Raw genomic sequence first — 13,490 nt, 5'->3', positions numbered from 1 at the left:
ACCTAATTGCCAAACAGTATTTCTACAGTTACTGAATAGATTAATATTCTATTCGCTCCTCTGACATTTAATTGAAGTGTGAATCAATGTAGCTGTAATTGTCGTTCTTCACCCCAGTTTGCGGGTGTTCTCGTGGAAAGTTTAAATCTTTGTAAAACAAAGATTTTAATTTTCCTTTTATACCCATTTTTTAAAAAAGGTATAAAAGTATGTTTAACTTTAATTTACTCCGGCAACTCAACTCTGAGTGAACAGACGGTACTTATGATAACTACGGTAACAATCTTTCCCATGAGGAACATTGGAACATTGGCAGACAATAAAAACAGTTGAAGAAAAAAAGACACTTTTATTGCATCATAATAATGGCCCTTGGAAATACTTCAGGTCCTGCATTCTTCACATTGTTAAGGAATGGAACTGGCCCTCGGAATCAATCGGCTCTCTCTGGAATGAGTCGGTCGGGCAGGGAGGAAAGAACACGCTAGACAATAACTTCACTTCCCCTTTGAGGCTAGAAGGCCCAACCTCTCCCTGACGCTGTGCTGTCCTCACCATCAACCCCCAGAACCCAGGCCTTAGTACTGCCCCAAAACCCAGGTCTTAGTACTGCCCACTGCCCCAAAACCCAGGCCTTAGTACTGCCCACTGCCCCAAAACCCAGGCATTAGTACTGCCCACTGCCCCAAAACCCAGGTCTTAGTACTGCCCACAGCCCCAGAGACCAGTACTGCCCAGTGCCCCAGAACCCAGAGGCCAGTACTGCCCAGTTATTCCATAACAGCACAACCTTCACATGTTTTTGTTTTTGTCAGTTTTTTTTGGTAAAACATGCAAATTAAAACATTTTTGTACTGGTGAGGGAGTTTTGGGAAGCATGAAGAAAAGAGAAAATATATATATAAACAGTCTAAGAAACATGTGAAGAACGACACAGGGAAGAAAAAGACTTCAGGACAGGAACTGAGCGCAAAGTCCAAACAGACACACTTATAATTTAAAAATTAAACAAAAATAAAGGAAAAAGGTTTGCATTTCCCTCCTTCCTTCCTTCCATGCCTCTTCTCTCCGTCACAGACACATGTTCACGTCACTCGTTGGCTCCGGTTCGGTCCTGCTCCTTCCGTCCTCCGTCCGTCTCTAGTGCTTGGAGAGCTCGTTGGACAGCCAGTCCAGTCCCTCGTAGAGACCTGTTCCCTGGGTAGCGCAGGTCGCCTGGATGTGCCACTGAGGAGAGAGATGAGAAACCCCTTAGCCAGGGACTACTGTATCTATAGAAGAGAGACGAGACGAGGTGTGTGTGTGTGTGTGTGTGTGTGTGTGTGTAAGACATGGCATAATGCTAAATAAAGCAATTTGTTGAAGAGACAAAAGAGAATGTTCGATAGAGGCATTTGGTCAAACATATTGCGTCTATTTGATTTGGTCGCCCCACCAGCGCTATGAGAGGAGGAGAGACTTACAGTTCTGCTGCGCAGACTCTGCAGGCACAGTTTGTCTACTTACGGTCCGGCTGCGCAGACTCTGCAGGCCCAGTTTGTCTACTTACAGTTGGGCTCTGCAGGCCCAGTTTGTCTACTTACGGTTCGGCTGCGCAGGCTCTGCAGGCCCAGTTTGTCCGACAGCTCGCTCACTGGCATGGCGTTGGGAAGGTCCTGTTTGTTGGCGAACACCAACAGCACCGCCTCTCTTAACTCGTCCTCTTGCAACTACGGGTGGAAAAAAGACAGGTTTTTAATTAAAGTGAATATGACTTGAGACCACCAGGGGGACGGTAAAAACCATACAATATAGTGAATTAGACCTGAGACCAGTAGGACGGTAAAACCATATACAGTAGTTACTACTAGTTAGTACCTCCCAGAGGGCCAATGTGACATGACAGCAGTGCAGGAATATCCCTGTCAAATGTATTATTTTTCTGCTAAATTAGTACTTTACTTTAGTAAGATAAAAGGGACTGTCTACACTTTCTTTGTACGAAGGAATTGCTATGCTAAGGCACTTAATGTGTGTGTGTTGTACTCTTCTTACCATTTTGACCAGTTCCTCTGCCGACTCGGCTACTCTCTCTCTGTCGTTGCTGTCCACAACAAAGATAAGACCCTAGAAAAACACAGGTTCAAAGGTCAACGCATACCGTGAACTTATCAGTGAGATACCGTACCTCAGATACTGTATGCTGCAATTATCTATTTGAGGGATTCTACTGTACTATCTGTACGTTAGTGAATTGTATCACGAGTTTATCAGATCAATCAAAATCACCATACTGTGTAATCCAACTTAAATCAGTTTGATTACACGACAATATAACTAAAGACCAAATTGGAAGTTACAGAATGACAACTTGTTTGATTAAATGGTCATGAAGTCTGTGTACTGGGGGCTCAGCCTACAGTAATGATAATATTAATAATAATGATTAAATGGTCATGAAGTCTCCAGTGTGTACTGGGGGCTCAGCCTACAGTACCTAACAGTACATTATGCTGAGGATATGATATGAATAGTACTTTACTTTAGCTTTCAACGTTTTATTTTGGTCTTCAGTTCATGTACAGAATGAAACAGTATACAGTATAAATAAAGATACATTGCTTTGACCAAAAAAGCTGAAGATAATTAGCTAGCCCTGCTAGTTGGTACCTGTGTGTTCGAACAGTAGTGAACTGTTGTCGGTACCTGTGTGGTGATATGATATGAACAGTAGTGAACTGTTGTTGTTACCTGTGTGGTGATATGATATGAACAGTAGTGAACTGTTTGTTGGTACCTGTGTGGTGATATGATATGAACAGTAGTGAACTATTTGTTGGTACCTGTGTGGTGATGTGATATGAACAGTATTGGACTGTTTGTTGGTACCTGTGTGGTGATATGATATGAACAGTAGTGAACTGTTTGTTGGTACCTGTGTGGTGATGTGATATGAACAGTAGTGAACTGTTTGTTGGTACCTGTGTGGTGATATGAACAGTAGTGAACTGTTGTTGGTACCTGTGTGTTGATATGAACAGTAGTGAACTGTTGTTGGTACCTGTGTGGTGATATGAACAGTAGTGAACTGTTGTTGGTACCTGTGTGTTCTGGAAGTAGTGCCTCCAGAGAGGTCGGATCTTGTCCTGACCGCCCACATCCCACACCGTGAAGCAGATGTTCTTGTATTCTACCGTCTCCACGTTAAAACCTGACGGGGAGAAGGGGGGGGGTTGACATTATCACAAATAAGAAGCATGATCTGTGAGACTGGAACCCACAGTAAACACCAGTATAAGAAGGACATTAAGTTAATGTACTAAATAACCGGAGGGAAAAAAAGATTTGACATGAGATGTGTCTTTTATCTGATGTTGATTGGACCATTTATTACTGCGTCTTATTTTGGCTACTGCCGAGTTATGCCTTATCAACCGATCTGCCTTCAGAGACAAGCCCAAACAGAATTCTACTGTCTCCATCTGGAGGCAGCAGAACTCTACTGTCTCCATCTGGAGGCAGCAGAATAATCAAAATAGTAGCTTAACCACATAAATCTTAGCGTCTCTATTCTGAGGGCAAAACATTGGCTATTTGACAGATTTGGTGTAGAGGGGGAAAACATTTATAAAAGTATATCGCCAACTTATGTAGGGTTTGATGCCTAAGATTAAACATTTCATCTCATGAATCCAATTCAATATGGCCTGTAAGGCAGAAGAGATTCTATCAGTGTTCACAGGCTGTATTAGTTGAATACAATCTAACTTATCTAAGGAATGTTTCAGATTACTGGATGGTAATATGGTGAACCTTTCTGTATGCATGCATGTTGCCATATCCTTATGTAGATACTTAACAATTGGCTAATCGGCTCATTAAGAATCATAGCCTCTTGAGCTTGTACATCTGCTATTTTCAGCATGCAACCAAGTGTAAAATGACTTATACTGGATCTCTTGTCCACTAGTCCCTTCCTAACATTTTACTCTAGTTTTTATTTGTTGACGAAATCGTCAGTATATTTAGTCTTAGTTTTAGTCATCATAGCTTAGTTTTCATTTAGTTTCCATTTAGTTTTCGTCAGTGGAAAAAGGAAGTCGACGAACATTTTCCGTCTTAGTTTTAGTCGACGAAATCAACGCTGCTTTACATGACATGTTTGGACTACCGTATGTTGAGAGTTACTGTTAATTTACCAATGGTTGGACTACCGTATGTTGAGAGTTACTGTTAATTTACCAATGGTTGGACTACCGTATGTTGAGAGTTACTGTTAATTTACCAATGGTTGGACTACCGTATGTTGAGAGTTACTGTTAATTTACCAATGGTTGGAATAGTGGTAACTGTTCAGACTACCATAATGTTACTGTTAATTTACCAATGGTTGGACTACCATATGTTGAGAGTTACTGTTAATTTACCAATGGTTGGACTACCGTATGTTGAGAGTTACTGTTAATTTACCAATGGTTGGACTACCGTATGTTGAGTGTTACTGTTAATTTACCAATGGTTGGACTACCGTATGTTGAGAGTTACTGTTAATTTACCAATGGTTGGACTACCGTATGTTGAGAGTTACTGTTAATTTACCAATGGTTGGAATAGTGGTAACTGTTCAGACTACCATAATGTTACTGTTAATTTACCAATGGTTGGAATAGTGGTAACGATTTCTCCAAGTTTCAGTTTGTAGAGGATTGTCGTCTTTCCAGCAGCATCCAAACCAACTGCAAAACAACAAGAACATGAATCAGACAAACTCTACCTTAGATAGAATAGACCGTTAAACTACCCAACATGTCAAAAATCCCATCACCACATCACATGACATTTAATTTAGACCATAGCCTAAACTTTAGAAGTTAGAAGATCCTTAGCCTTGGATCAAGACCATCATAGATGCATTTTATACAGGCTGACTTTTACTTTCATATCGATGACATAGATAATATGCAAATGTGAAAAAAACAAAAGAATGATAAAATACAGCTATGATCCAAGGCTAGAAGATCCTAAACTCTGAGAAACCATTACAGGTCAAATCAATGTGTACATCTCTGAGTTCATTGAACAAAGGATTTATTTACTGTGTACAGCATCATAAAATAGATCCTGTTACAGTCAGTACAGTACAGTACAGTACAGTACAGTACAGTACAGGCTATGCTGCAGATATAAGCCTGACATCAAATAACATAATATGGCTGTGGTTTGTTTGTTATTAGCCATACATTACAAAACATACAGCTGTCTCAAACTATACTATTGATTGATTAATTGATTGATTGATTGATTGAAGTATGTAATGTATAACAGTTTGCAGAATTACAGTACACATTTCGAGCACAACTACTCAATACAAAAGACTGTTAACTGTGAGTGGACGACCCCAAAAAAAAAAGCATTATTTACACATTGTTTACAAGAGGGTCCACCTTGTTCAATTCAACAAAACATTTAGAGACATACAAATAATAGCCATTCTATTATAGCCAAAGAACAGGACAGGAATTCGTCATAAAGGAGGGGGGGAAAAGGGAAAAGAAACATATACAGTGAGTGAGGGGGAAAAGGGTGGATTGTTATTAGCCATACATAACATACAGCTGTCTTAAACTATTACATAGACTAATAGTAAACAAAGTCGTGTCGTATTTATAAATGACACGAATGAATAATGATCTCTCACACCCAGTACTGGTGATGATGATGATGATGATGACATCAAAGTGACTGATCTGATGCTAATAACCACAGCTAGCGCCACATTAGCTCCTCTAGTGATCAATGCTTCTCACCCATAAGTATCCTCATCTGTTTCTTTCCGAACAGCTTGGAGAACAGCGACGAAATGGTGAGGCCCATGGTGGTGAGACAGCCAGGTCCGACGAGACGAAAATAACTTAATTAATAAAAATGTTCTGCTGCTCCTTAATGTTGTGAAACACAAACAGGACACAGAAACAGTGACAGTACAGTACAGACAGTATAGTGGGCGCAGCCAGCAGATCCGTCCCTGTGTGAGTGTGTGTGTCACCGTGTGTGTGTGTGTGTGTGTGTGTGTGTGTGTGTGTGTGTGTGCGTGCGTGCGTGCGTGCGCAGCAGAGTCTCCTCCTTGATGCCACGTCCAGTCCAGGCCAACGCGGAATTATTGACGTCACTCGTTTTTTCCCCATTTAACTTTATTTAAAAATAATTACAAAAAATAACAAAACATGTCGACAGTATATTATTTTTACCTCGTGAAAACCTTTATCAATGTGGTACTATTGTACTATTTTTATTTATTTTTGTTCAAATCAAGGTTAAAGCATATAGGGTTAAAGACAATGATACATGATGATGAACTTAATAATATTTGTATGTTTGTATGTACATAATAATACAAATGAAGTCAAAACATGTTCTAAATCACTTTTGTTATTTACACAATATATCTAAAAGCCGAACATGGGAAGAATTTTAGACCTTCCAAAAATGGCCGCCTTCACAGTCCGCGTCTGTTTTTAGTTTTACTAGTTAAACGAGCTGCAGCGACCGGTAACATTAATGACACAATAATAAGTAACATTATTCGAGAAGTGGATTGAAATCAAGCAGGAGCAGGGTGTGTTGCAGGTTATAAATATGTGCAGGCCTATAGTAGTAGTATTATATTCTATTTATATATAATATAATGTGCCATGTGACTGCCCACTGTCTGCCCGCCCCCCCTCCCCCCACCCATCCAACATGGCGGCTCTCTGACGTCCACTGTAGACAACTAAACTACAGTGAACTGAAATTACAGTTACATTTCGAACGGTTTTCTTTGCTCTTCATCAATAATCCATCTGTTGCATGGTTCCACTTCAAAGAAGTCCTGATGATTCTGCCATGATTCAGAGGTAGGAATGATATGAGCCTCGGTATGGAAACTATAAAGCTAACGTTAATGCTAGCTAACTGTGTGTTATTGTTGGTAATGTAATGTACTGCTCAGCTAACGCTAATGCTAGCTAACTGTGTGTGATGTATTTATGAAGCCATTATGTTCTCCGTGCAGCGACAACAACAACATGGTCTCACTGTGTGTTATTTTATTATAAAGTGAGTGTTCTGTAATTGTTGTTGTGAAACTCAGTCAAGCTAATGCTGTTTAGATAAACAAAATGCTAACGTAGTTATAAATACACACGTCACGTCAGTATACACGTAGCCACCGTGACGCTGCGGTCGTTTCTGAGTGACGTGTCCATTGCAACGTCGCTGTCAACATAGCGTCACTGTAACCATGGAAACGCGTGGAAGCGTGACGTCACATCGCTGGCGACTTGGCGTACACAATGAAGAACAGTGCAGAAAGACACTGAAGACAGCCAGATCTGGCTTTAATCGGTGCTCTGACCTTCAGTTGATATCAGGAGCTGTCTCTGCTGAGTCTAGATTGTTACCATAGTTAATCTGTGTTCCTGTCATGCCTCTGCAGCTGAACAAAGCCATGGAGAAGTTTGGGATGAGTTTCGGGGGCGGCGGAGGGCCCGGCAAGAAGGAGCTGCTGGACACCATCGACACCCAGAAGAAGCAGCTGGGTCAGTACCAGAACCGTCTGAAGGACGTGGTCCGGGCCTACAAGAGCCTCCTGAAGGAGAAGGAGGCGCTGGAGGCCAGCCTGAAGGTTCTGACCGTCTCCCAGGAGGTGGACCTCGGCGGCCAGCGGGGGGGCGGCGGGGACGACGACGAGGACGACGTCAGCGGAGTCGGCTCCGCCTCCGTGACCTCCGACCTCCCGGATGACCGCTGCTCCGTGCACAGCGAGGACAGCGTGGACACGGCCGCCTCCTCCTCCTCGGCCACGCCCCCCAGCGTCGCCAGCGTGAGCGCCCGAGGAGGCGAGCGGGCGGACGAGGAGCAGGGGCCGGGCGAGGCCGGCGGCGTGGCGGCGCCCCCTGGTGGTGGTGGCGGCGGACAGACGGAGGCCAGCGGCTCGGAGAGCGGCATCAGCTCCAGCAGCAGCAGCGGCGGCGGCGGGCCCCCGCCCACGCCCCCCCTCTGTGGCGCCCCCACGGAGGACAGGAGAGTCCTCCAGCTGAGGACTCAGCTCAACACCCTCACCAGCTCGCTGGCCACCGTCTCCCAGGAGAAGTCCCGGATGGAGGCCAGCTTCCAGGCCGACAAGCGGGTGGTGAAACAGGAGCGCGAGGAGCTCCAGGCCCGGCTGGACGAGGCCCGGCGGCAGCACGAGGCCGAGCTGCTGGCCCGGGACGGGCAGCTGGCGGAGAGCAAGGCGCGCGTCATCACCCAGCAGCACGAGAGGGCCCAGGAGCAGGGCGACCACGTCCTCATGCTCCGGGAGCTGCAGAAGCTGCTGCAGGAGGAGAGGGACCTGAGGCAGGACGCGGAGCTGAGGCTGGAGGACGCCAAGGAGACGCTGCTGGAGTTCACCCAGGCGGCGGAGCAGGGGGCGGAGTACGAGGCGCGCCTCAGGGAGACGCTGCGGGAGCGGGAGGAGATGAGGAGCAGCCTGCGGGCCGCGGAGGAGGAGGCCTGCAGGCCGGACCCCCGGGTGGAGGAGCTGCAGCGGGAGCTGTTGGAGCTCAAAGACCACTATCAGCAGCAGCTGCAGCTGGAGATCAGAAAGGTTTGGAAAATATCATGAATATAATTATACACAATATTTACACGATTTACACGTTCTGGGCAGGAACCCCTTATGGTGTTTTAGACCGGAGGACGATTCTACAAAATTTGAAATCATGACAGTTTTCTGAAAAACCCATGTTTTTATGTTAGTTTAGTTAAGTTTATTTATCTCAGTCATTTACAGTACAGTTACAGTACATTTCAGAATGAGGGTTTACAGAATTACAGTTTGACTGAAAAGGTTTGGGCTGAAGCCGAAGCTTATTATTATGCCCACCTTATTAATGATTCAAATAATAAAAATATGTCAGTGGTTCTCAAACATTTTCATGTGAAGGAGCCCCAAGATTATTATGTAATTGCCCGCCGACCCCCATCTGAAGATTTGTTGTTCCAGGGACCTCCCAGTAGCAAAGATTGGAGTTAAAAACTTTGGCTCAGAAAGAATATATATACCGTATTCAAAGATTTGTGCCATTTTTCAAAAATAGCAGACCTACAAGCTTGTAGATCTGCTATTTTTCAACAGCTAAAATCTCCCACTTAACAGCTGGAGATCAGAAAGGTTTGTAAAATATCATAATATACACGATTAACCCATTCTGGGCGGGAACCCCTTTTGGTGTTTTAAGCATTATGTTAAACTTTAGCTATTGACAAATAGAAAATCTAGTTCATAGTGCCGCGCTACTTGTAGGTCTGCTATTTTTAAAAGAATCGTGAAAATGTGGCACAAATCTTTATATATATATATATATATATATATATATAAATAAAGATTTGTGCCACATTTTCACGATTCTCTCACGAAATCTTTGCTTCTGAGGGGTTCCTGGAACAACATATTTTCAGATGGGGGTTGGCCAAGTACCAGTCTTTGACATGATTTTCAGAAAACTGTCAGGATTTAGAAGACATTTTTTAGAATCCTTCCCAGGTCAAAACGGTCTAAAAAAATGAATCTCCCACTTAACCCTCTAAGACCCGCATTAATTTCTACTTGCAAAAAATAGATTTCAACCTTACTACTACTTTGTACTACTAGGACTAGGACTAGAAAATATGTTAAAAAAATATAAAGTTTGATGAAAAATTTATAATAATTATATAATAATATATAATTTACATTTGGGGGATATCTTTCACAATAATGAATAAAACATGTTCTAGACATTCTAATGATCACAAAAAACATATATTACAATAATTTTACTTACTTTTATTAGGGTTAAAGGTCAAAAGGTCCAGAAAAAATTAATTTGTGTGAATTTCAGCCTCTGTGGGGGGTATTTATATGCAAATATCATGACCAATGGCATTGAAATGGCATTGCAATGAACATCACTGATGACGTTTAGGTGAAAAAATTAACAGCTTGCAAAACTAGACTAGTTGCTCTTGCTAATTGGCTAACTGTTTGTGTGTTCTTTCTCCTCTGGCAGGCGACGCAGGCGGATGAGCGGGCGCGGGACCAAACCCAGGCAGAGGAAGGTAGGGTCTCCAGTCTGGAGGAGCGCGTGTCGGAGCTCTCTGAGCTGCTGGGCGCGGGCGAGAAGACCCGGCAGAGAGACCAGCAGACGGCCCACCGGCTGAGGGAGCGCATCCTTCAGCTGGACACGGAGAACAAGACCCTGGCCAACCGGAGCTCCTCCGACCTGAACATAGACGAGGCCAACCTGGACGTCAACGCCCTGAAGGAGAAGATGGAGAAGGTGAAACGGCTGCTGCTGATGGCCTCTCAGAGGAACCCCAACCCCGAGAAGACGCTGGAGACGGAGACGGAGACGCTGAAGGCTTCGGACGGCGAGAAGGCCTCGGCCCTCTACTACCAGCAGGAGCTGCGGCAGCTGAAGGAGGAGTTCGAGCGCTACAAGTCGCGGGCCCAGGTGGTGCTGAAGAACAAGAACACCAAGGACGGCTGCCAGGCCAAGGAGCTGGAGGAGACCCGCGACCAGCTGGCCCAGCTCAAGGAGAAGTACATCGACCTCCGGATCCACAGCGACCAGGCGGAGAGCGAGCAGCGCCGGGCCCTGGAGGAGAGGACTGCAGAACGGGCCGCTCTGCAGCAGAGCCACGGGCGGGACCTGCAGCGCTGCGAGGCCCGGCACGGGGACAGCCTGCGTCAGATGGAGGAGGAGCTGCACAAGCAGAGGGACCGCACCATGGCTCTGCTGGCCGACAAGGACCGCGAGCTGCAGGCCCTGCGCTCCACGCTCCCCGAGCTGCAGCGTCTGAAGGAGCGGGAGCTGCAGCGTCTGCAGAGCTACCGGGGGGGCGAGGAGGGAGACGACGGCGACCACCAGGCCCTGGCGGACGACCACGACCTCCTCGCCGCCCGGGGGGGCGGGGGGGACGAGGAGGGCGACCTCATGGCCCAGGCCCTGAGGCTGGCCGGGGGCCCCAACGAGTCCACCCTGCTCCTGTACGCCGAGCAGCTGGCCCGAAAGGAGGTGGAGGTGGCCGCGCTGCGGCGCCTCAAACACCGCCTGGAGGACGAGCTGCACCGGCTGCAGGCGGAGCTCCTTGCGCAGGGCGAGAGCCGCGAGGCGGAGGCGGCCGAGCTGAGGGAGCAGCTGGACAAGCTGCTGAGGGACCGCGGCAGGGAGGGCTCCAACCTGGAGTACCTGAAGAACGTCATCTACAGGTTCCTCACGCTGCCCGAGCCCAGCGGGCGGCAGCAGACCCTCGGCGCCATACTGACCATCCTGCACTTCAGCCCGGCGGAGAAACGGGCCGTGTTGAAGCTGCAGGCTCAGTCGTGGTGGCAGGCGGCGGGGGGGGGAGGGGCGCGGTAGGGGATATCTGGAGGAGGGATGGAAGCCACACCGGTTGCAACTCCGTCCTTTGCAACAGAACCGTTGTTAAGGGTCAACCACACCAATGCAACAACCCCATTCTGAGCATGTTATGCTTTAGCTGTTGAAAAATTGCAGATCTACAAGCTCATAGCGCGGCACCGAGTGCCGCGCTTGTAGGTCTGCTATTTTTCAAAAATCACGAAAATGTGCTTGCTTCTGGTGAGGTGTTCCTGGAACAACATCTTTTGGTGGCCAAATACACATATCATTTTGGGGGTTCTTGACATCAAAATGTTAGAGAACCACTGCCATAGAAACATGGGTTTAACCCTGTGAGAACCACTGCCATAGAAACATGGGGTTTTCCAGAAAACTGTCAGGATTTAGAATATATTATTTGTAGAATCGTCCTCAGGTCTGAATGGGTTACGGTAAACGGTTAGTTAAAACAGCTTTGTTTGCGAGGAGTTGCAACTGGAGTGGTTTGGGCTTTACGAAGGAAGGAGAACTAACGATTCCAAACTGTTCACATGTGGTTTTTCCCTCTACGGTATTATTTATCTTGGTGTGGCGTTTGGGCAGAGACCACTTCACTTCACAGTCAAACGCAAGTATTGACACAAGGCCTAGTAGTTTACTGTGAGAATCAATATTATAGTTTGGTTACATGGCATCAGTCAGTGAACACCTGGAATAGATAATATTATAGTTTGGTTACATGGCATCAGTCAGTGAACACATGGAATAGCTTAACACGTTTTATAACATGCTGGTTCTTAAATGAAGGGAATGACAGTGCTATAAACATTCCTTTGCCGTTAATACCAGAACTTTCATTCCAAAAAATGAGACATTTCTATCTTGCAATCATTTGTGTATTTAAACCAGCTTTGTCAAACTAATTTAGTTTGAGTGATTAGGCTATAGAGCGTCGCAGTCAGAAAAAAAGTATTTTTTCTTCAAATTATTTCTTCGGCCCAAAAAAAATTGTGTTTGTTGTCATGATTTGTCACGACAAGAGTTGGCTTGAATGGAGAAAATGAATGGAGAATCATTTCCTGGGCCCTGGTGGTAGGGGACGGGACTGCGACGCTCTATATCGTGTGCATTATAATATCTTTATTAATGCCTGCTCTCTTGTATTGTGTACAGTATATAATATACAGTATCAAGGACTTAACACTGTGGGTAATTTCTCAATGAGTCTTTTCAAAGATAACTTTTATTAATAATGCAGTACTTCCATATCGTGGATATATTTATATTTTTGATTCCCTTGTTGAAATAAATGTTTCCCTGTTAATTCACTCAGTGGGCTTGCTTTATACTTAGACTAGACTTAGCTACAGGTCTTAATGTTACGTTTTACTTGGTGTGCTAAAATAGAACCCCTTTTGGTGTTTTAAGCATTATGTTATACTTTAGCTATTGAAACAAGCTTGAAAAATCGTGAAAATGTGGCGCAAATCTTTTAATATACATTATTTTTTCACAGCGAACGTTTTTAACTCACATCTTTGCTTCTGGTGGGGGTCCCTGGAAGTTGGATCTACATATTTTCAGATGGGGTTCGGCGGCCAATTACAGATAATCTTGGGGGTCCTTGACATGAAAATGTTTGAGAACGACTGACATAGAAACATGAGGTTTTTCAGAAAACTGTCAGGATTTAGAAGACATTTGTAGAATTTACTTAATGTCTGTGTTAAAGTTTAGATTAGTCAAAGACAAGGAGCAAATTATGCACATCTTTACTGCCAAGGTATTAACTTCATCTTTACTGCCAAGGTATTAACTTCATCTTTACTGCCAAGGTATTAACTTCAAGAAAATATATACATTTAAACAAATTAGAGCGTTTAAGAAAAAGGACAATATTTAGACTATTTAATAGGAGACACTCAAAGGGAGTGTAAATATGTAAGTAAGGTCAAGTGTGTGCATTTTACATTCAATGGAACCTGGAAGTGTAAGAGTTAATGCTAGTATGTAATTTATACTAGGCTCCAACGCTGGTATCTTTCACCAAACATACAGTAGCAGATCTACAAGCTCATACATTGGACAGAACTTTTCTCCACA

At 44.7% G+C, this 13,490-nt stretch overlaps 2 protein-coding genes across 3 annotated transcripts; one reads left to right on the top strand and one right to left on the bottom strand.

Moving 5' to 3' along the window:
- Positions 1-329: 329 nt before the first annotated feature.
- Positions 330-6,024, bottom strand: LOC308311169 (ADP-ribosylation factor 4-like). The gene is made up of 6 exons (XM_080757746.1): positions 5,787-6,024; positions 4,635-4,715; positions 3,081-3,190; positions 2,035-2,106; positions 1,584-1,709; positions 330-1,227 (listed from the first exon to the last, which is right to left on the bottom strand). Exons 1-6 carry the CDS (start codon positions 5,851-5,853, stop codon positions 1,141-1,143), a joined length of 543 nt encoding a protein of 180 aa, XP_080613872.1. The 5' UTR covers positions 5,854-6,024; the 3' UTR covers positions 330-1,140.
- A 695-nt stretch (positions 6,025-6,719) lies between these two features.
- On the top strand, positions 6,720-13,461 carry gcc1 (GRIP and coiled-coil domain containing 1). 2 transcript variants are annotated; one of them, XR_013963621.1, is made up of 4 exons: positions 6,720-6,875; positions 7,457-8,608; positions 10,053-13,170; positions 13,223-13,461. XR_013963621.1 is itself a non-coding variant. In XM_080757940.1 (3 exons), the coding sequence occupies exons 2-3, from the start codon at positions 7,469-7,471 to the stop codon at positions 11,403-11,405; spliced, it is 2,493 nt and encodes an 830-aa protein (XP_080614066.1). In that variant the 5' UTR covers positions 6,720-6,875; positions 7,457-7,468; the 3' UTR covers positions 11,406-13,182. The 2 variants fall into 2 exon arrangements, 1 of the variants encoding a protein (XP_080614066.1); XM_080757940.1 differs by lacking the exon at positions 13,223-13,461 and having other exon boundaries at positions 10,053-13,182.
- The last annotated feature ends 29 nt before the right edge of the window (positions 13,462-13,490 follow it).

The sequence above is a fragment of the Protomyctophum bolini genome (genome assembly GCF_963924005.1).
Source record: "Protomyctophum bolini genome assembly, chromosome: 23".
Lineage (NCBI taxonomy): Eukaryota > Metazoa > Chordata > Actinopteri > Myctophiformes > Myctophidae > Protomyctophum > Protomyctophum bolini.
Note: the sequence above shows the minus strand (reverse complement) of the source record. Positions and strands in the feature narration are given on the sequence as shown.